Source organism: Toxotes jaculatrix, chromosome 6, assembly GCF_017976425.1.
Source record: "Toxotes jaculatrix isolate fToxJac2 chromosome 6, fToxJac2.pri, whole genome shotgun sequence".
In the NCBI taxonomy this organism is placed as follows: Eukaryota; Metazoa; Chordata; class Actinopteri; family Toxotidae; genus Toxotes; species Toxotes jaculatrix.
In genome coordinates, this window is record NC_054399.1 from 13240277 (window position 1) to 13260692 (window position 20416).

Genomic DNA, 20416 nt, shown 5'->3' on the forward strand with positions numbered 1-20416 from the left:
AACTCAATACCCTTTTCCTCCCCTCTCCCTCCCATGAACCTCTGCTTGCGCCTCCCTTGCGTTCTTTGCAAGATTCTTTGCAGCCTGGCTGTCCCCCTGCTGCTGCTCTCCAGTAACACACACAGACAGACAGGCAGGTCTGTAGAAGTTGAGACATAATGTCCTAGTTATTTAACATGTACTCAGATATGCCGTGCTCTGTGTAACCTCTCCTGTCTTCTCTTACTCTTGTTTGCTGTTTTTTGTCTCACTCAGTCTCTTTCTCTGCTGCCCTCTGTCTGTCACTGCTTTCTGTTTTCTTTTTGCTTCCTTCCGCTTTTCTATACACTAGTTGCATTCATTAAAATGTAATTAAATGTGTGCTACATTAAGTTAAAACAACTTTGACCCTCCTTTCATGAGTATCTTACCTCTGCTATTTCTTTTGGAGTGACTGTTTACATTGCCTTTAAAGAGAAGTTTTAGGACGCTGGTGGGAAAAAATGGAAATAGATCTATTCCCAGGTTATTGAGATATGCCGTTGAGTTGCCAGTTTATTAGGTAATACCTAATAGAAATTAATACAATCTAATACAACACCTCTCTAAATCAAATGAATTGCAGGACTGTTGTATTAGATTGCATTAGGTATACTTAATAAATTGGTAACTTATGTAAGCTGCCACCGTGGTTACAAATCACAAATATAGGGTAATGCTAATTGCTAAAATTTAATGTTACAGCAGTACAAGTAGAGAGTAGAGTCATAAAGTCATCAGAGTGATTCAGTAAAATCTGCTATCCAGTAATATACCAGTGTATTGTGTAAAAGCACCCAGTGGCTGGTAGATATGACAGCATTTTATCCAGTGGAAAGTTTCCCATCTGAGACCTTGGTCACGCTATGAGACAGTTCAAAATTTGTTTGGCAAAGGGCAGTTCAGACTAAACGTCCAGTCTGGTATAAATGTCTTTTCTCCTGTCAGGAAGCTGTGAACGTCAGTTGACGGGGACACAGACCAGGCACCATAACACTAAGCAATTCTCCCATTCAGAACCATTTACCAGCAGAGTTCAGTGTAACATTGTTCAGTTATGATATAGACTTGAGCGTGACAGATAAACAGGCCGGGTCAATATAACAATAAAGTGCATATGATGTGCTCGAGATAGAAGCGGTGGTGGAGAACACAGACAAGCTTATTTTATAGCTTTAAAACTATTATTCACATGTGTTGATTATAAAAAAATATAATGTGTATTTCTCTTATTATTTTAAACAGAAGAAGGTGAAGAAAAACCAGAATGGTTAACAAATAAAATCAAGCATGAGTTGGGCTGTGATCAGTCTTGTGAGTGCAGACAGTCAGGCTGGATGTTGCCTTTAGGTGAACTTGCTAACACGTTTTATCTTTTGTTCATTCATGTAATGACAGCTTTTGTCGTAGCTTCACCTTTGTAATTTACTGTTCAGCACAAATGACCCATTTTGAGTGGAAACAGGAAGCTGAAAGCAGAATAGGGGCAAGCGGTGATGTAACCTGTGTCCCTGACAGGTAACAAAGTGCCATAGATTATCCATCCAGTTGAAATGTTGCTGCTGGAATCCAGTGACAAGATTAGGGTTAATGTATCTCAGCTTATCTTGAGGTGTGGACATGCAGGGTTCCTTCTTCTGTTATCACCAGATCAAACATGGCTGAAAAGATCCTGATGAGTTAGGAGTGTTGAGGAAGGCTGTGTTTTTTCAGTAACAGTAAAATCTGTCCAGTCAGAAAAATCAACCAGTTTGTGTCTTTGGTTTTACCAGCCGCAGCTGAAGTTGGTCTGGCTGGTAATTTCCCATCTAACCGAGCTTCCTACCTCTGCCTTACAGTAAATACATTTCGTTGTTCGGCCTTTTTGTGCTGCAGTGACCTCACCGAGCCCCCGAGCTACACACACACACGCACACACTCACACAGGCCTCAGTCTTAATTCAAACAATGATCTAGCTTCCTGCACACGCTCACTCAGTCTTATGACAGGGTATGACTATGGCTGACTGGATGTATGACTAGCTCGAGTGTGTGTGTGTGTGTGTGTGTGTGTGTGTGTGTGAGAGAGAGAGAGAGAGAGAGAGAGAGAGAGAGGGTAATAGCCATATCTCCTGTGGCTGTGTCGTTTTTCAGAGATGTTGTGGCAACAAACAGCTCAGTCTGTTCCCTTTGGCCTATAGAACACACATACACACACACATACATATACATGCACGTATAAATATGCACATACAGTGAAACACATAGTAGACTCTGACAAGTACTCTTACTTACTTAAAATGAGTACTTACTCTCTGTCCAAACACTTAAAATGATCTTGAAATGTTCAGCCTGTTAGTATCTTATGATTTGGCTACATGCAATAAAGTAATAGGTGTTGTCTCACTTTTACCACAGTCATTGTACATAAAGCACACAAATCAAGTGTTACAGTGTGCTTCATAGATACAGAAACTCAATAAAAAGCAGTAAGTAAGTTAAGCAACAGGTATTAAAATCAAAGACCAACAAAAGAGAAAGAGAAAGAACAAATGCGGACAAGGAAGTATCATTAAAGTGTGTTATAGTCTAAAACAGTAATATAGTCAGTTTCTCACAGGAGTGTGTTGCATGAATTGCAGTTGTGCTCTGTTATCAGTGTGCGCGGCTCCTCCCTACAGTTTGCAGTTTTATTGAACTCTTTATCTAATCAGCTGTCTGGACCTTGAAACTAAAACCCAGCTCTGCTCTGCGCCGCATTCCTCTGAAACACAGAGGAGAGAGAGGAGGGAGGGTGGGATGAAGGAGAAGAGAGGAAATGAATGAGAAAGAGGGGAGGGAGAGAAGAAAGGCGGGAGGGTGGAAATATCAGAGAAGGAGGCGGGCAGATTTCTGGAGAAGTTGGCAGTTAGGGTGATGTAACAGGGGTAATGAGGGCAAAAAGAAAGGGGAGGTTAAATTTTGAGAAGAAGTGGGCAGGGAGGAGGAAGAGAAAAATGGGGACTTTTGGAGGGAGGGGGATAGAGGAGAGAAAAGGAGGGGAGGAGAAATAAAAGAGGAAAGGTGGCAAGAGGAGGAGAAAAGTTGAGGAGAGGAAAAGAGATGAGGTGGGAGAGAGAGGGCGAGGAGACATGAGGGTGAATGAGAGGATGGGGCTGAAGGAATTCAAGACATGGGAGAGAAACAGTTAAGGGAGGAGAGAGGAGGAAATGAAGACCTGATTGGGAGCTGCTGTCCAAACAGCAGAGGAGCAGAAAAGACTTACCTGTATCTGGTAACAGTTTAGGAAAATGTAGAAATAATGGATGTGAGCTTGACTTTTTCAGCCCTCCAAACAAAAACACCAGCTCTGGCAACAGAATAATCAGTATAATAATACTGTAATAGAAACAGTTTCCAAAAAAAAAAAAGTTTATATGCTCGGTGACAAGAAGAGAATAGTTGGATTATACTAAAAGTCTTATTTTCATCTCCTGGGCCTACAGTAAAATGTTCTGTAGATCATTTTTATAGCAAGTGCAATATCTGTGAGTTAGATATCAAAAAATGCTTATCTGGGCTCTGATTTCCCTAAAATATTCTGTCTTGCTGTGATGTCCAATGTAGTCAGACAGTCAGCCCACTGTTTAGAAAGAGGCCTTGCGTGTTTGATTGTCTTTAGTCTCAGCTACGGTGACACTGTTCATAAAAGTGCTTCATACTCTTAAAACTGAGAAAAGGACATTGCATTTGCTGGATCTTTACTTGTATTTGATCTGCAGCACTTAGTTTGTACTGCGTTGTGTGAGAAAGGTGTGCTCTGCTGCTCGGACTCATTTACACAAAGCTGAGGTCAAGTCTGCTTTATGCAAACTATGCGACTGCAACAGGCTCAGGATCATTGTTACAGCCTGAGCTTCACGGGACAGGAGTGTGGACTAAAAATGGATAGGAAAACAGAAGAAAGAGGACTTTGGGTCAGAGAAAAAAAAAAGAGGAAATGGAAAAGAGGTGGATGTGTTAAGGAGAAGATGCCAGTGGGGTAAGAGGAAGGAGAGGAGGAAAAAGAGGAGGGGCTGGGAAGACAAGTCAGTGGGTTTTAGCTGCAGTACTGCACAGGGAGGCTGCACAGTGTTGGCAGCAGATGCACACTCACACACACACACACACACACACACAGGAAGATGCAGTCATTATTGACACAAGCACACACACTCACACACAGTGGTGATGCAGCAATAATTAGTGATGCTATCAGCACTCTCTGCCCACACCACCACTCTTAGAGACGTGGTATGGGAATGGAAAGACAGATAGAACCTGTTTGTGCAGGCATATTTTACATCATAGTTTTATCATGTCTCCAGGTTGACAATGCCAGGAAATCATCATCATCATAATCTTTTTAACACTTTTTTTTGTAAACATTTTTTTGTATGATGAGTTTTTATCAGATTATATTCAAGAGGAACAGCTTTGTATAGCAGCAAGACACAAATACAGATGAAGTCAAGATACTCATTGTGCTGTTTGTTCTCTTTCTGGGATCCAAAGGATTAAGTCCACCACCAATGAGTGAGGCAGCTCCAGGTGGCACCTTTTATGTACCTCCAGCCAAGTGTGACCAATGTGAGTCAGGTCTTACACACATAAATTTGTACGCACACATACATCGATAGTGCAGTCACCTGTAGTGGAAAACTACCTTGAAATACTGCTCTTTCCACTTTACAGCCATGTGGAAATGTGTTTTTTTTTTCCTCAGCAGCACCGTCTGTCACATTTGTTCAGTCCCACACATTCACAGGAAGCTCACACAGTCCAGTGCTGTTGACCTCCAAGCAGCTGCAACCTTCACACTGAAGGGCACCTAAACTTCAAAACACCTCAGTGTACTTAATGTACAAGTTCAGTAGGTTTATTTGGACAAAAGGACACACATTTGTGGAAAACTTCGCCTGGGTTCACCCGCCCCCACCGCCTGACATTACGTAAACAATTAATTGATTAAGCAGTTAGTTGATCGTGACACTCTATATATTATTATCTTTACAAATCTATTAGATACACCAGTCTAAATTTAATGCAAATGTATGCCTATGTCACACTGTGTTCTTCACCTCCTGATAAACAAGCTTTAGGAGCTTCTTAATTTCACTCACAGGGCTCCAAAAACAACAGCCAATTAAGCAGAGTCCAGTCTGCCTTTTTTTCCCCCAATTTCATGAATAAACTCACAGTGACTGTGCTGCAGGCCAAGTCCGAATTTGATCAGCACACTGCAGGGTGCCGTGAAGTAAAAACAAAAATCAGATGCTTATTATGTTTCCACTTAGTTATGAATCCAATGCCTTATCGTCCAAAAAAGGAATAATAATATGAACTTTGGAAAGCATAAAAAGAAAAAAGAAAGAAAGAAAACAGCGATAGACGTCCCTGGAGCCAAGTCATGCTGTCACATGACAACAAAAGACATCAAGATACCCTTGAAAAAGGCACTTAACCTCTAGTTCCCCCAGAGTAGCTGCACAATAGCAGTTCAGGGCAGCCACGAGTAACGCAGCACAGAGGATGTCGCTCTGTCAACTTTTCCATGTGAAATTAAAAGGTTAAGAAGTTCTACCAAAATGTGAAAATCTACATTTTAGTTTTGATGCAACATCCCACCATCATAATTAAGTTGGGTATACAGAGTGATGCCGAAGGATATAAAGCAGGATCTGTACGTGTGGTCCCACAGGGATTACAGCAATTAAGCGGTTTAATGAAAGCTGTTAAATTGACGTAAATGATGGTATTACAGCTCAGCACAATGGTCTGCAGATGGTAGAAGAGCAACTCAGGTGATGCTGCATCATTTCTCTGGGTGTGTGTTTGTATTTTTGCATAATCAATTTTGTTTATTTCTGGAACTTTCACGTCTCATTTTCCCCTTTTCTCCCTCTCTCCTTTTCTGCGTCTGCCTCTCTTGCTTCGCCCCTCTCTTCTCCTCTCGTCTCAGGAATGCATTGAATGTCCTTATCTTTGCCCATGCAAACACAAGAGTGAGCCAGCAGCAGAGGTTGAATTCCTCTGCAGATCCGAGGCAGACAGACCACACCACACACTGGCATCTCGACAGCCTACAGCCAAAATGGCTCCTTACTTTTATTGTAAAATCCCCCTGAAAGGACTCTGCACCAACCACTGTCGACCAGTTAGTGTGTTGAGAGTAAGCACCGAGCAGGGTGACAGTACTGTCAGCACCTACATTTGACTATTTTAGAAGCTAAGTAGGTTTTGGGAAGCAAAGCGTGACATCCAAATGGTTATTGGTTACAGAACAAATTGACTAGAAAAGTAATGACCTGTATTAGCCAGTGACACAACTGGCCAAGATTTGGCTTGTGAGAACTGTTACAATAGTTTTCCATGTGGTATGTTACTGTGTAACCCTTCTGCCACCAGCGCGCTCCAACAAAGTACTTATTTTAAAACCACAATCTTTGTAAACCTTTGAAACTTAAACAAGCTGTTTTTGTGCTTTAACCTAACCATACAGTAACCATGTGGCTGTCGTGTCATAAACCAGATTTAATGTAATTTTCAACAGCGATTTTCAACAGTTTTTACAGGGAATAGACAAATGTTGTTCTCCGGTCTATAAGAGCATCAGATCCGAAAATGCCTCTGTGTGTCATTCCCAGAGGGCACGGATAAACTACATATTTCGTTGTTTAATTCATCCCGCATGGAGCACTAAATAAGTGAGGCTCAACAGATCAAAAATTGAATTGCATGCCAGAAGTCATAGACTTATGTTACAACAGATCATTTTCGGGCATTCATGATCACGGGGTCATACCACAAAATGAATTATATTTCAGTTACATCAAAGAATGAACTACGGCAGTGTTGAAGAGCTTTGATAACATTTACCTGAAGGAAGAAAGAGTGGAGAAGCTACATCACACAACAAAGGCCTCATACACCACCATCTGATAACTATAATGACCACAAATTGATATTTAGTGAGATCATCATTAGCTGGACTCGTTATCATGTTGTTATCAGTATCATTAGTACCATTTTCTTTCATTAATTAATAGACAACTAAGTCTATGAAATGTCGAAATAAAGTCAAATGTCTACCCTGGATGTTGTACAATACTCCTCAGACGAAACAGAAGTCCCCCTTCACCTAGCTCACTTTAATTCACACACAGACACACACACACACACACACACACACTCCTAGACATAGTATTTTGTGCATATGTCATTTATCGAGACAGCCTGCCTGTAGACGCACACAGCCGCCATTGATACCTCCACACAATACACCCTCACAGGCGAACACATGGGATCACAATGCTGCGGCTGCCATACACGCTGCTTCACGTATGCCTGTGCATAAAATTACAATGACAAGGGACAGACAAAAGACAGAGCTGTTCAGTGTTGGCGTCCATGCACGCCACAATACACATTCTCACACACACACACACACACACACACACACACACGCTCACACACTGTTCACCCCTCACAGGTCTAAATGGATTTCCTTGCATCACAGCAGAGCACAATGGTTGTATAAAGAGGCCGAGCCAAGCTGCAGGGCTAACACACACACACACACACACTCTCACACAACTCAACACTGATTGCTCAGGTTAGCGAGAGCGACCACCTTCTATTATTTAACAGAGCAGATGACTTCCATTATATTCTACAGTGTGACCCAAACTAAACTGATATTTTTCTCCCTCTCTGTTCGTTACACGGCACAGCCTGCACATCACAGTCTCACTTTCACCGTCTGGTTTTGGGTCGGGTGTTAAATTTACCACAGGAGGGTGGCACATGCTCTGACTAATAATTAACACCAACATTTCCTCAGTGGCTTCAGGTAGCAGTGATGTAAAGGAAAGTAATCACTCTTGGAATCTCTCTCTCTTTTTATTTTAAATATTATTAATCTGTAATATTTCTTGTTTCAGTTTCTCTCAGATACCTCAGGCTTTCTTGAAAGTAGTTTTCATTAGCAGTGTTGGTACTGTTGTTGCTGATAGAGCAGCACCACTAAACAAATACAAAGGAACGACTGGAGGATCACTGCCTTCACTGCTGTTATTTATTTCACAGGATACTGAGTGACATTTAAATGATTGGATGCAAAGTGTTTTTTCTCTCCGGTTTCAGAGGAAACATTTACCTTCCCATCTATATCTCTCTTTGTGTAAGAGCACAAAATGGTTCATTCCAGGATTATATTGTCACATCCTATTTCCTCCACCACATCTGTGGTGAGCCATCAGCCACAACAATGGCCATACAGGATATTGTAGAGTCTATACTGTGTCACAACCACAAAAACAGCCACACAGATGGAAGGTTCTTCTTCCATTTCTTTTGGTTTGTTTTCTGAATTTTCAGAATTCAAATGTATAGATGGTGTCAGATTTAAAAAGAAAAAAAAAGTTTCCTTTTAAAGGATAAGAGCTGCACTGTCTTACACACACACTAATACACACGGCAAACAGGTTACACTCAGGATCCCGTAGCATCTGTTTTTATGCAGCACTGAGAGGCTTAATTTTTTTCTGAAGCATTTGGGAGGGACCCATCTATGATTAATGAGAGTGTGGACGTGGTGGCATGTTTATGCAACAGCTAACACACACGCAGGCAGGCAGGCATAGACATACACATGAGTACAGTTCTTCCCAAAACTGAGCAGTGAATACTGTCTTAGACAGTCTTGGTCAGAAGAGGCCTATCAACTAAAAAAGTAAAACAACAGGGCTTCCAAACAAAAATGACCTGAACTTAAAATATGGAAACAGCTATTTGTGTTTCCAGGTAAATACGTCCATATAATTTTTTAACAAACAGGATTTTTTTATTGTTATTTTGAGGCCTTTGTGGGCATCATATTAAAAACCAATTACTTTTTAAAATAAAATAAGAAATACAGCTCATCTAAGCAAGAAAAATAAAGTCAAGAACAAGAGAGATAACGTCATGAAGGTCAAATGTTTCTTAATTACAAACACTCGGAGTAAAACTAGTGTGCAGGCTTTCTGCCTTTGCCATACTTTCCTGTGAGAGTGCAGCCTTTCTAACCTTTAGCCCACTCTGCCACTTTTTTCTTACCCCTAGTTTCCTTTTGCTTCGTCAAACGCTCCCTGTTTTGGATCTTCAGTTACAGGCCCAGTCAGCCCAGACCAGCATTCAGTGTTTATCATGGAGAAGCGAGCTGTGTGGGCGTTGAATGCAAACATCTTGTCTTTTGCTAACACTTTCTGGGAAACGGATCGTAAACATGTTGTTGAATGCTGCCGTGGAGCCACAGCTTTCCTTTATCTGCGGTCTCTGCTGTCCTCTCAGACTGATATTGTAATTAAGATGCTGTCAAACGCAAATTCGGCCGCATTTATTGCCCCGATGAGGATTCAGTTTGCAAGGCCTGGTCATAAATTTGTTCATATCAGCAGCAGATACCGTCCTTAAACTGAAAGTGGTGCATTTGTAAGGCTGTCGTGTAGTGAATAGGTTGTACCTTGCAGATTCTACATGGACGAATTGTGTGTTTGAACCAATGCTTTGGCTCACTGAGCTAAAGTAGAATCAGAGAAAGCTTTCCCTCCTAACCACAACTGGTTTCTATTTCTAAATCATGCTTAATGTAGTTTGATGCTGCCGTCTTACATTGTCGAATTAGAGTTGATCAAATCATCCGACACACAACCTTGGTTGTCACACTTACTGCCTTCGCCTAGGGCTGTTTTTAGTCTTATACCATTGACTGACTTTAACCTACTGAAAACTGCCAGGTGTTTGTACCAAAGTGGATCTATTTACAGGGTTCCCGCGGGGTCTTAAAAGTATTGGATTTACAAAAATCTAAATTTAATACCTTAAAAAAGTCTTAAAATGTATTAAATTTGATGTCATAGGTCTTAAATTACGTTGTCATAAACTCGCTCGTTGTATTGTGTTTAAATGTGTGGGAAATCTCCAACCCGCAAAGAAAGTGACGTCATTTCCACCTGTTCCAACCTGACAATTTGTGTTGAAATTAGCAGCAAGGTTTCGCTGACTCAGCAGCCCGCCATTGGACGTGACCGCAGAACAGTCGGCCCAACGGTGACGTCAGTGTTCCGAACACTGATGAGCTCGCGGGCGCGGCGACACTGCGAGAAGAAAGTAGAAATGTAAACAGTATGGAGAAGTGCAAGTTTAACAGTTTGTGGTCAGAGAAAATGTCATTCTCGTCTTGGTTGACGCCAGTGGAAGGGAATGTGTTTGAGGCTCGCTGCACTTTGTGCAAGAAAAGGTTTAAAAAAGGGACAGTGGGAGGCATCAAGGCGTTGGAGTCACACGAGCTAGTCGTCCTAACACGGAGCTCAGGTAAAAGTTATATAGCAAACTTCTGCCATTTCTGCTATGCTCTCCTCTGTGTTGGGACCATCAGCCAATGTTAGCCTCTCAGCGCCAGCTAGTGCCTCCAGTACAGTCCTTCTCAAATAGCCTCTCGGGGGCGCAGTGCGATGCCGGGGGGGCGTGTGACCCGCCGCTGAGATGGAGATAATGAGACGAAAGTCACCCGAAACGAGGAAATATGACGAAACGTATGTAACGCTTGGCTTCACTGTGACTATGGTGAGAGAAGAGCAAAGACCGGTGTGTTTATTATCTATTTACAGTTGCTGCGGGGGGGCGCTAATTGAAAAGGAGATTGTTGCGAAGGGAGCAGAGCTGAGAAACTGACTCTTGACTGATTTGATTTGTATTTACACACACACACACACAGTTCTGTGAGTAGTATACATTTAATATTCAATCTGCTCATGTAAATAAATACATTTTCATAAATTCCAGGAATTATCATTTTTTTTACCAGTATGGCCGTCAAATGGGCATTAAATTCTGTTCTAAATGATCTTGAAAAGGTCTTAAAAAGTCTTAAATTTAACTTGTAGAAATCTGTAGGAACCCTGATTTAATAATCGAGACCTCGATGTCTTGTTTTCTCTCAGGTCCTCAATGCCCAGAAAGCGGGATACAGGGCAGCCATTGTTCACAATGTGGACTCCAATGACTTAATCAGCATGGGATCCAACAATCGTAAGTTACCTCCTCCTCCTCCTCCTCCTCTTCCTCCTCTGTACAACAACACAGAAGCTTTTAGCATCTTACACAGCTGCCAGTTCAGGCATCTCTCTGCTGACAGAGGATGCACTGTTGTTTTTCTCTTTATCCATGAGCCTGAGGAAAAGCAAGGCAGTCTTACAGTCAGAAGCCCATTTTAAGTCTCAGAATGTACTTACTTGTGGAAGGATGGGATGCCCTGCAGCACCGGAGCACTCCTTGCCTATGAAGCCATAGTGTCCCTGCTCTAGCTCAGTTATGTGACCTGATAGTGTCTGGTGGTTTTCTTTCAGTCTCGTCTACCATGTCAGTCCCCTTTTCTCACTTGAGGGGGTGCAGCAGAGTCATAAATTATCCAGGAGGCTTCTTCACCTGATTACTGTTTTTAAAAGAGAGTACATCACACAACATGTTTCATACATTTGGTCATGCTTCAGCTGAAGTGTTTGTTGGATGGCCAGCATCAGAATTATTGGGACTACATTTGGTAAGTTCTGAAACAGAAAGTCCAGCAAGCACAGCCATTTCACACAGCAACTGGACAGTCTCTCACGAGCTTTCTTTTCTTTACTCTTCTCACAACTACTTCTAACAAATGAGGGCAATGCAATAGGTAGCTCCACAGAGCGAATCTGCTGATGACTTGATCTGAAACATGCCCATCACAGTTTCCAAATCACGAACTGAAATCCTCAGATTGCTTGTTTTCACTGAGTCCAAAATATTATGTTTAATGTCACAGAGGACATTAAGAAAAGTGAACCATGAGTTAAGTGTTTCTGTCAAATCACGAGACATGGAAATATTTCCATTCCATAACAGGTTGAAACAATATGTTTCAAGAGTTGATTGATCTTCAGCCACGTGATATTCTGTACCACTAATTTTTCTTGTTTCCCTTCTTAGTGGATGTTATGAAGCAGATCGATATCCCCTCTGTGTTTGTGGGCGAGGAGACCGCCAACTCTCTGAAAGAAGACTACATATATGACAAGGGGTAAGTCTAAACCCACATCTCATTTTCCTGCCCATCAGTATAAATAGAAGCAGTTTTCTATTCAGCTCTCCTCACGATGCCCTATTAACAATTCTTTCAGTGCAGCATCATGAAGAGATGGCTTTTCTTTCTAGTCATGAGTTTAATATTATTGTGTAACAGTGTGTGCATCGCGCAGTGTAATATATCAGAGGATTTGACTTCTCATGTGTTGTCGTTGCTGCTGAGGTGATAATCTGCTAATGAAATGTCTCAGCTTGTCAGAAGAGTCCACAGAGTTGCAGCATTAAAATCCCATTTCTCCACTTTTAAATCAGCTTGTGTGTGTGTTTGTGTTTGTGTTTGTGTGTGTGTGTGTTTGTGTTTTTGTGTGTGTGTGTGTGTGTAGTGTCAGATACCATCCAAATACGTGAGTGTTATTCCCAAGTCTATTGCAGTCAGAGGAATGAACACCAAACATGGTATTGGCAGAGTTTTGTCAGTGTGGACCAAATTAGCTATTACAAATTTGACTGCAGTGGAGATATGCTATAGAGGGAGTTCTGTGAGAAGAAGTAGAGCCCTGTGCCCCATTAATTAACAGTGTGAAATGTCATTCTGCTGATAGAGGAACCTTTATGTGACTGTCACGCTGCAGCTTTTTAAACTGAATACTAACACTAAAAGGAATATCTTAAATGTGGCAGCCCCATAACAATGAGCTTTTATGAAAAGCTGCTATTATTCAGCCTCTGTGTAGGTGTCTGTCACTCTATGACTTTATAATATCTGCCAAAGGTTAATGTTCGTGATCTTTTCCTCACCTGACAGTGACTCTGCTTGTTTTTCTAGGGGACATGTGGTCCTCATGCCGGACTTCAGCCTGCCGCTGGAATACTACCTGATCCCCTTCCTCATCATCGTGGGAATCTGCCTCATCCTCATTGTTGTTTTTATGGTAGGTACATTTAAGACAGCTTTGTTTTAACTCAAACAAAACTTGGTTCCCCTAAAGGCAGATAGCAGTTTTATTTTACTTAAATATAGCTCTGTAAATTTGATAATCAAAAAGTAAAGTAAAAAAAAATGTCTGGAATGTTAAAGGGTTTTTGCCTCCTGAGAGACTTCCAGCACAGTTAACTGCTCGCTTTAACATTTCTACTTAATTACATTTTGTCAGGTACAAGGCTTCAACCTGCAGCTGTAGTTTTACAGTGTCAGGCTGAAGTCTGTCATCCAATTTGGGCTTGAAACATAGCACTTGTCCTAATGTAACAGTGTTGCCTGGGAGACAGAAATCACAGTTAAAGTGTTTTTTGGACTTAGCACCTGGACAAGAAAGACGTGTGGTGTGTGTGTGCTTCGTGTACTGATTTTAAAGGATTTTGACAGTTTTCTCACTTTTCTTTTTCTTTTTTTTTGCTTTGATTAGATTACCAAGTTTGTCCAGGATCGACACAGGGCCCGGAGGAGCCGCCTGCGCAAAGATCAGCTAAAGAAACTTCCAATTCACAAGTTCAAGAAAGGTAGGGAAGCGGTCGCAAACATTTCACTTTGTAGTGACTCTAATGTTGTAGTCGTAGTCAATAATAGTTAGGAATAAACATACGCATACAGTATATACTGTAATACTGATGGGTAAAGCTAGTCAAGTGCGTATCTCCAAAATCTTTGTGGTGCAGATGCTGGATGCTTAAAAAAAAACAAACAAAAAAAAAACGTACACAGTGGAAAAGTACCTGCACAGAGTCAGAGCTGCCTTAACTTTTTATTAGTGAAGTTTTGACACAACAAAATTCTTCCCCAAGGAGAAAAACCAAAACATTGCTGGTAAAAAACTTTAGGGATTCTAGATCCTCACACTCTGCTGTACTGGGATTATCCAGTCTCCCTAAAACAACTGATCAAAAATCATCTGACATCCTGATTTCTAACTTTAACCTTTGACTTCAAAGGCTGTAGAGATGCTATTTTGTCCTCATGTCATGCTGCTGCTACTCACATGATTCGGCCCTGGAGAGAGATGTCATCAGGGCATTACGACACATCATTCCTCCTTCGAGCTCTGCACCTTGGAGCTAATCGGATTAATATGAACTTGATTTTTCCACAAAGCGCTCTGTGGCAGATTAGAGCTCCTCTCTTGTTGAGACTGGACACATGACTGATAGTTTGGAATGTAGTCTCGGTCGTGCCAGGGGTTGAAAGTTAAGTGTGTTTCGGTTTTTTATCTCAAACCTGTTGAACACACAGCACAGTAGGTGTCGGTTATTTGGAAGGACAGTAACAGGAAGAAAAAAAACAGGATGTTTGATAAAATAAAAAGAGTGATTGAGGTTCAGCAGATCTTAGGTAAGAGTTTCCTCCTCTGTCTTGGTACAAGGGTCAAACTGGCTATAGCATTGTTTTGCAATGCAAATCCTCTTTGTGCTATGGTCAAGTGAGTTTTGTCTGTGTATTTAGAGGTTTTTTTCTCTGTCGGCTGCGTTTCCTCCGGCAGCTGTATTTTGCAGACTGGAAAGCCCCTGACTAGAATCAGCTGTGCAGAGGGAAACACCAGGGAGCTTTATAGACTACGGGTGGTGCATAATAAGTAGCCCCCTTCCAAAGCTGTTAATTGAGGGGGTTATGAGCTGAGCTGCTCCTCCCCACCTGGCAGCAGCAGATGCACATGCAGCATGCCAGCTAAAAGCAGCGCGTGTTGCTCAGATAGCTGTTTCTGTCACGTCAGGCTCTGTGGTTTATGCGCTCTGATGGTCGTGTCTGCGTGCAGCGCCCACTCTGACTCAGGGTTTCCACCAAGGCACGGCGACAGTTGACCTTGGCCTCTACGGGGAGTTCAGATGTCCAGGAAACGGCCTCCGGGGTGGTGTCTGCGCTCCTGTCAGCTGAGTCAGAGCGTGTGGCGACACAGGGAGGGGACACCAAATCTCTACCTAATCACCTTTTAAGCTCTGCACTCTGGAGCAATGCTAGCTTGGCAAGGAAGCGAGTGCCCTGGTTTGAGCATGGGAGGGCAGTGACGAGAGAGCCAGAGATCAGTGGGACAGTGCCTCTTTTGAGGGTTTTATTGTTAGAGAGTGTTTACTCCAGGTAAGAGCAAGACTTCTGATAACAGGAACACGAATTTTTTTTAAATCAATGAAGCATCATAGAAATTAGATTAATACCCAGACACCAAAAAAAAATTAGTTTTATGAATTAATTAGGAGATGTTAGAAATGAACAATTTCTATAAACAATGTATGTTTGTACTAGAAGGTTATTTACAGTCTCTTTAAGGGGGGTGTGTCAAATTTACACATCACCATCTGTTTACTAGACCTCTGTCGCTCCCTCCTCATCTCGGCTTCAGGCTCGAGGCTACTTTAGCTGCTACCATCATAACACACCAGAATCTCCAACTGTCGGTGGTAGAGTTGCAGTGTGGGCAATGTAATTGCCTAGTTTGGTGTTGCTGCGCTGATTTTGATCCTTTGTGAGCCCAGAAACATTACAGGAGTGCAGTGTTGAATAAGCGTAGAGGAGTGTTTGAAGGTAATTTGGCGAAATCTGCTCCGGTTTGATGAAACATGGACTGTTGTGTCCATGTGGCAACAACAAATACCACAGGCTTGCTGCACATCTTTATATACAGAGACATTATATAGAATCACAAAGCTCATCAGACCACCAGTGGACATTGTTTACAACATGCTGACTCTGTTTTTTTTTTCCCCATAAGCCCCCCCATGTTGTGACACATTAGGAATTTTTAGCTGTAGCATTGCTGTGGGACAACTCAGTGCCACACAAGTCACTGTGACACACAAAACTCACTTCCAATTCCCATCCCACCAAGTTTTTGGGCAACATGCCCAAACTTGGGGTTCATCAGTTCGTTGGTCTCTCTCGGTGTGTGTGTGTGTGTGTGTGTGTGTGTGTGTGTGTGTGTGTGTGTGTGTGTGTGTGTGTGCGTGTGTGTGTGTGTGCGTGCGTGCGTGTGTGTGCATGTGTGCATGTGCGTGTGCATGTGCAGCACAGAGTGGGAAAGATGCCTAATGGCACCCTTGGCCTCCGCTACAGCAGATAATGCTGAGCTTGGACTCCAGGGGCTTTGAACAGATGCAGCCATAGTGAACAGGAACACTGTGATGCTGTGTTGCTGTTGCTTTTAAAGCTTCAGTCCGTAACCTTTCACGTGGTCAGAGTCTACAGCGAAGAGTCACAGAGTATCTGGTGCAACGTTTGTGAAGGTTACTTTTTTTTCCTTCTCAAGTCTTTTTTTGGAAATGCAGCTAAAAGTTGCAGAAATTGTTCTGCAAAGATTCAGTCAACATACTTGCGTGTTGAAGCTGTTATGCAAATGTATTAAGATGGAGTTCCAACAATGGCCACTAGGTGTTGTTGCCAAGAATCGTGCTGACGTTTCTGCAAAAGCTCACGACTTCTGCCCTGAAATACAAAGTCAGTACATTTTATCTTTGGCATTACTCAATACCTCAGTTTACCTGTTCCGTTTATCAAATTTAAGGTGGCAGTGAACCCCAAATCCAAGCGTCAGAACTTCCCATTTGCAGCCTGTAGGTGGCTTTTCGGGGAACACACCTGTGTTCTTCTGTCTGAGGTTGTAATACATCTGCACTGCATTAGTATGAATCAGAGGCCAGGACAGTTTATAACATGGTGTGATGGCTTTTCTGAGTAAGTGAAGTAATTTCTGGAAGATGTTTACCAGCTGATCAGCCACAGCCTCGGCTGCTGCTGTGCTGGCAGGATGCCTTTCTGCTGATGAGTGCATCTGCCCACCATCCACCTTCTCTGGCCAAGGAGCTGAGATCAGAAAAATCCGACATTTTCTGTTTCCGCCACCTCTGCAAACTTCTTGATAGAAATGCTTCTTTTTACTTGTTCATATATAAGTTGCCATTTAATTCTTGCTGCTACTGTTTGTGAGTGTGTATTTCATTTGTAACTTTAATATTTGCTTGCAATATTTTTATTAGTCTTGCAATTACCTGCCTGACATTTTGAGCCAGAGGTGGCGATGTTATGCAATGGATAATGTCAGACTTGCATGTATGGAATGAATAGTAGAGAACACAAAGAGAGTCTGTATTGGATGGTGCACAATGCCTTAATGAAAGCCACGGTACCCATGTAATTGGGGCACAATACCAGTCTGAACAGCAGCATACAACATAAGATCTGTGTCAATGTACACGGACGATTACGATTATGTAATAGCAGCTGCCACGGCTGTCCGCGTACAGCGCCGCTCTGCCATTAACTTGACTTACGATCTGGTTTTATTGCAGAGCCTTGCGTCATCCCCACTTAGGCTGCAAGGCTGACGTTCAGTGAGTTTTAGCCCTCGGGGGGGGGGGCGGGGTTCACCGTTAACCGGCGTCTAGCAGACGTTGGAGACTGTAAACCTGTAAATGGAGACACACGCACACAGCAAAGAGCAGTGAACTGCAAACTGGCTGAGGAGACAAGGGGGACTGTTTTCGACTCTTCGTTAAGACTCAGAGACGCGGGACTCTCCCTCTGACCCCTGACCTCCAGTCTGACCCCTCCCTGCGTATGATGAGTCACTCTGCCCCTCCCTCCTTTGGCTTTCTGCTTCTAAGCCATAGGCACACACACGCTCACACACACACTGAACAGAGCAGCTGCAGTGTCTCAGCCGTCGGTGTGTGAGGCATGTTGATGTCAGTACAGAGGAGCTCTCTCTGTCTCTTAGTTCACTGGCCTCAGTGCCAGTTGCTCTTGTCTGATTGGCTCAAGCAGTGACTAACTGTGCAGAAGCCTTTTTTTTCTTTTTACTCAGTTTTTCTGTCACCCTCTCTTTTCATTCGCTCGCTCTGCTACACACATTCACTGCTCATCTGAAGTTCAGTAGGACAGTGTGGTTCCACTGAGAGCCAGGAATGCTGGCAGGCTGGCTGATTAATGAAAAATAGAGAGGAGAAGAGCTGCACTGGCTCGCAAGTCCTTTTAAGATGTGCTACTGGCCCCAGGACATTAATGTAAGGGATTCCCAGCGTCTGAAAAGTATACACACTGCCAAAACATTGAAAAATATATTTTACCACCCAACTTCAAAGCTGACTCAACCCAAAAGACACAGAGCACACAATATTAAGACGTAAGAGGAGACAGAAAGCCGTCTTTATAATCAAAACTTGGAAAGAGCACATGAAAACTATTTTATTTCCCTTTTTAACTCATGCTGTTTTTGACACATCTACTGTACCAGTGAGACTCATGAAAATGAATCTCAGCTCACATGTGCAGGTGACAGTAATGACATTACTAAGCTGATCTCTGGTCAGAGCTTCTAGAAATGAGAAGTGAATAATGTCCACAGCAGGGACTTTGATCAGCGGGAGTGTGGTAATTTGTTCCGTGACCAGGGATGACCAGATGCTGCAGGTTTCTCAGCAGGGACAGGGAGTCCCGGGGTTTGTGTCGGGGGAATAGTTTTTAAATGCTGCAGTGGCCAAATCTTTTGAATAATGTTTGCAATGGAAAAAAAAAAAGTAAACTGAAAGCTATCAGACACATTGTTCGCCAGGTTCAGTGAAAGTACACACATTTATCTGGGTGATGCTGGGGCAGAGGTCTGGCTTCACTGTGTTCAGACTGAGTAAACAATATGACACCAAAGAGTCTACATGAACAGATCACATCACATAAAATATGTTTAAAAATAAGAAAAACAAACACGTTTTTATATGTGGAGAGTAATTTAATTAGCAAAAAATTCAGACAGAGTATGGAAATTTGGAGGTGAACCTAAAGAGAGGGTGCACAAAATATCTGTTTCTGTAGATCTGCAAGTACGGCCTGTCGAAGTTGAACCAAGAAATCAGTCTGATGGATAATTACAACGGCCAGCTCAGGTATTAATTACACTTTTCGCCCTTTGCGTTCTCCTTCACATAAGTTTGATTAACCTGGGAATATATTTAAAACTTGAATAACTGTCTGACTACTTTTGCTTCTTTTTGTAATGTGGCTGCATCACAGCGTCAATATTACCATGAGGAACAGTGGCCAAAACCACATCAATAAGACCCGAGATGTAATAAACTAGACTTGCCCTTTATTAAGTGTTGTGATGTCATTTGTATTTAAATGTTTGAAGCGATACATTCGATTCATTACCTCCCCACAGCAGTCTTTGAGTTCAGGAAGCCACAGGACCTTTCTCTGTGCTTCACTCAGAATAGCTCAGTTAGTGCCACAGTTCAGCATTTCCCGAGTGTATACTGGATCCATGCCTGCATAAACGTTCCCTCTCCCTCACCCCGACTGTCCGACACTGGCCTGAGAGAGTGAGACAGAGAGGAAAAGATGGAGGCTGCTGTGGAGTAATGTCAAAAGAAGAAGGAGAAGAGTGATGGGTTAAAAAAAAAGAAAGTTGGAGACGGTAATTTTTGTGATGTTCAGGAAAGGAAAAAACAGAATTGAAAGTGTGAAGAGGAAGAGTTGAAAACATTACCCTGAGTTTAACTTGCTGACACTCAGAGAGAAAAGGAAGAGGAGGAGTGGGGGATGGGGGGGCGTGCAGTCGATGTGACTCCCCATCCTTATACGGTCACATGCAGCCCTGGCACGGACACAGAGAGCCCAGTCGGGGAAAACATGCTCATTTAGAGCTTACATAAACACACCGGCCCACAGCCCTGCTGCCCCCTCCCCCACCCTCCTCCTCCTCCCCCACCCCCCTCCTCTCAGCCCGGGCCAGAGGAGATGAAGGGAAGGAAAAGGAGAAGAACGCACTGGAATTTGAAAGGGAGTGCGCTGATAAATTCCTGAGCTTTTCGTTCACACAGAGAGAGACTCTGCACTTCCTGTAACGTCAGGAAATGCAGTGCTGGCACTTTAGCGGCGATTGTGCCTTGAGGGCGGAGGTTTGGATGGCTGGGACATACTTTATTTGGAAAAGTCGCACAGAGAGTTTAAGGAAATCACACTTGTGAAGCAGCTCGAGTTCCTAATTGCCTTGACACGTCATGGACCCGCCTGACGTCAGTGACCTTCAGGAAAACATCAACCAGTTTATTTTCTGTGTATTAATAACCTGTGCAGAGCCACATACTCACCACCCATGTCCTAAAACGGCACCTTTTCACATCTGTCCACACAGGATAGCATGTAAGATGAGCCATGCAACTACTGACAAATAATTACCATCATTATTTTTCATAACTGCACGTGTCATAGTGAATTATGGCTCTTAAACCATGGCCCAGCTTCGAGTACGACTTCTTAGCTGTGAAGAGTCTGCTTTGTCAGAGCCATATACTTGCCTGACAACGAGGCACTTCCACTGGCCAA

At 42.7% G+C, this 20416-nt stretch overlaps 1 protein-coding gene across 1 annotated transcript in view; it reads left to right on the forward strand.

Annotated features, from left to right (window-relative positions):
- rnf13 (ring finger protein 13) overlaps positions 1-20416 on the forward strand; it is a 38641-nt gene that overhangs the window by 16265 nt on the left and 1960 nt on the right. Inside the window, exons 5-8 of the mRNA XM_041041235.1 lie at positions 11001-11088; positions 12019-12109; positions 12941-13046; positions 13521-13614. Coding sequence (XP_040897169.1) covers positions 11001-11088; positions 12019-12109; positions 12941-13046; positions 13521-13614 — 379 coding nt within the window. The remainder of the gene's footprint in view (positions 1-11000; positions 11089-12018; positions 12110-12940; positions 13047-13520; positions 13615-20416) is intronic.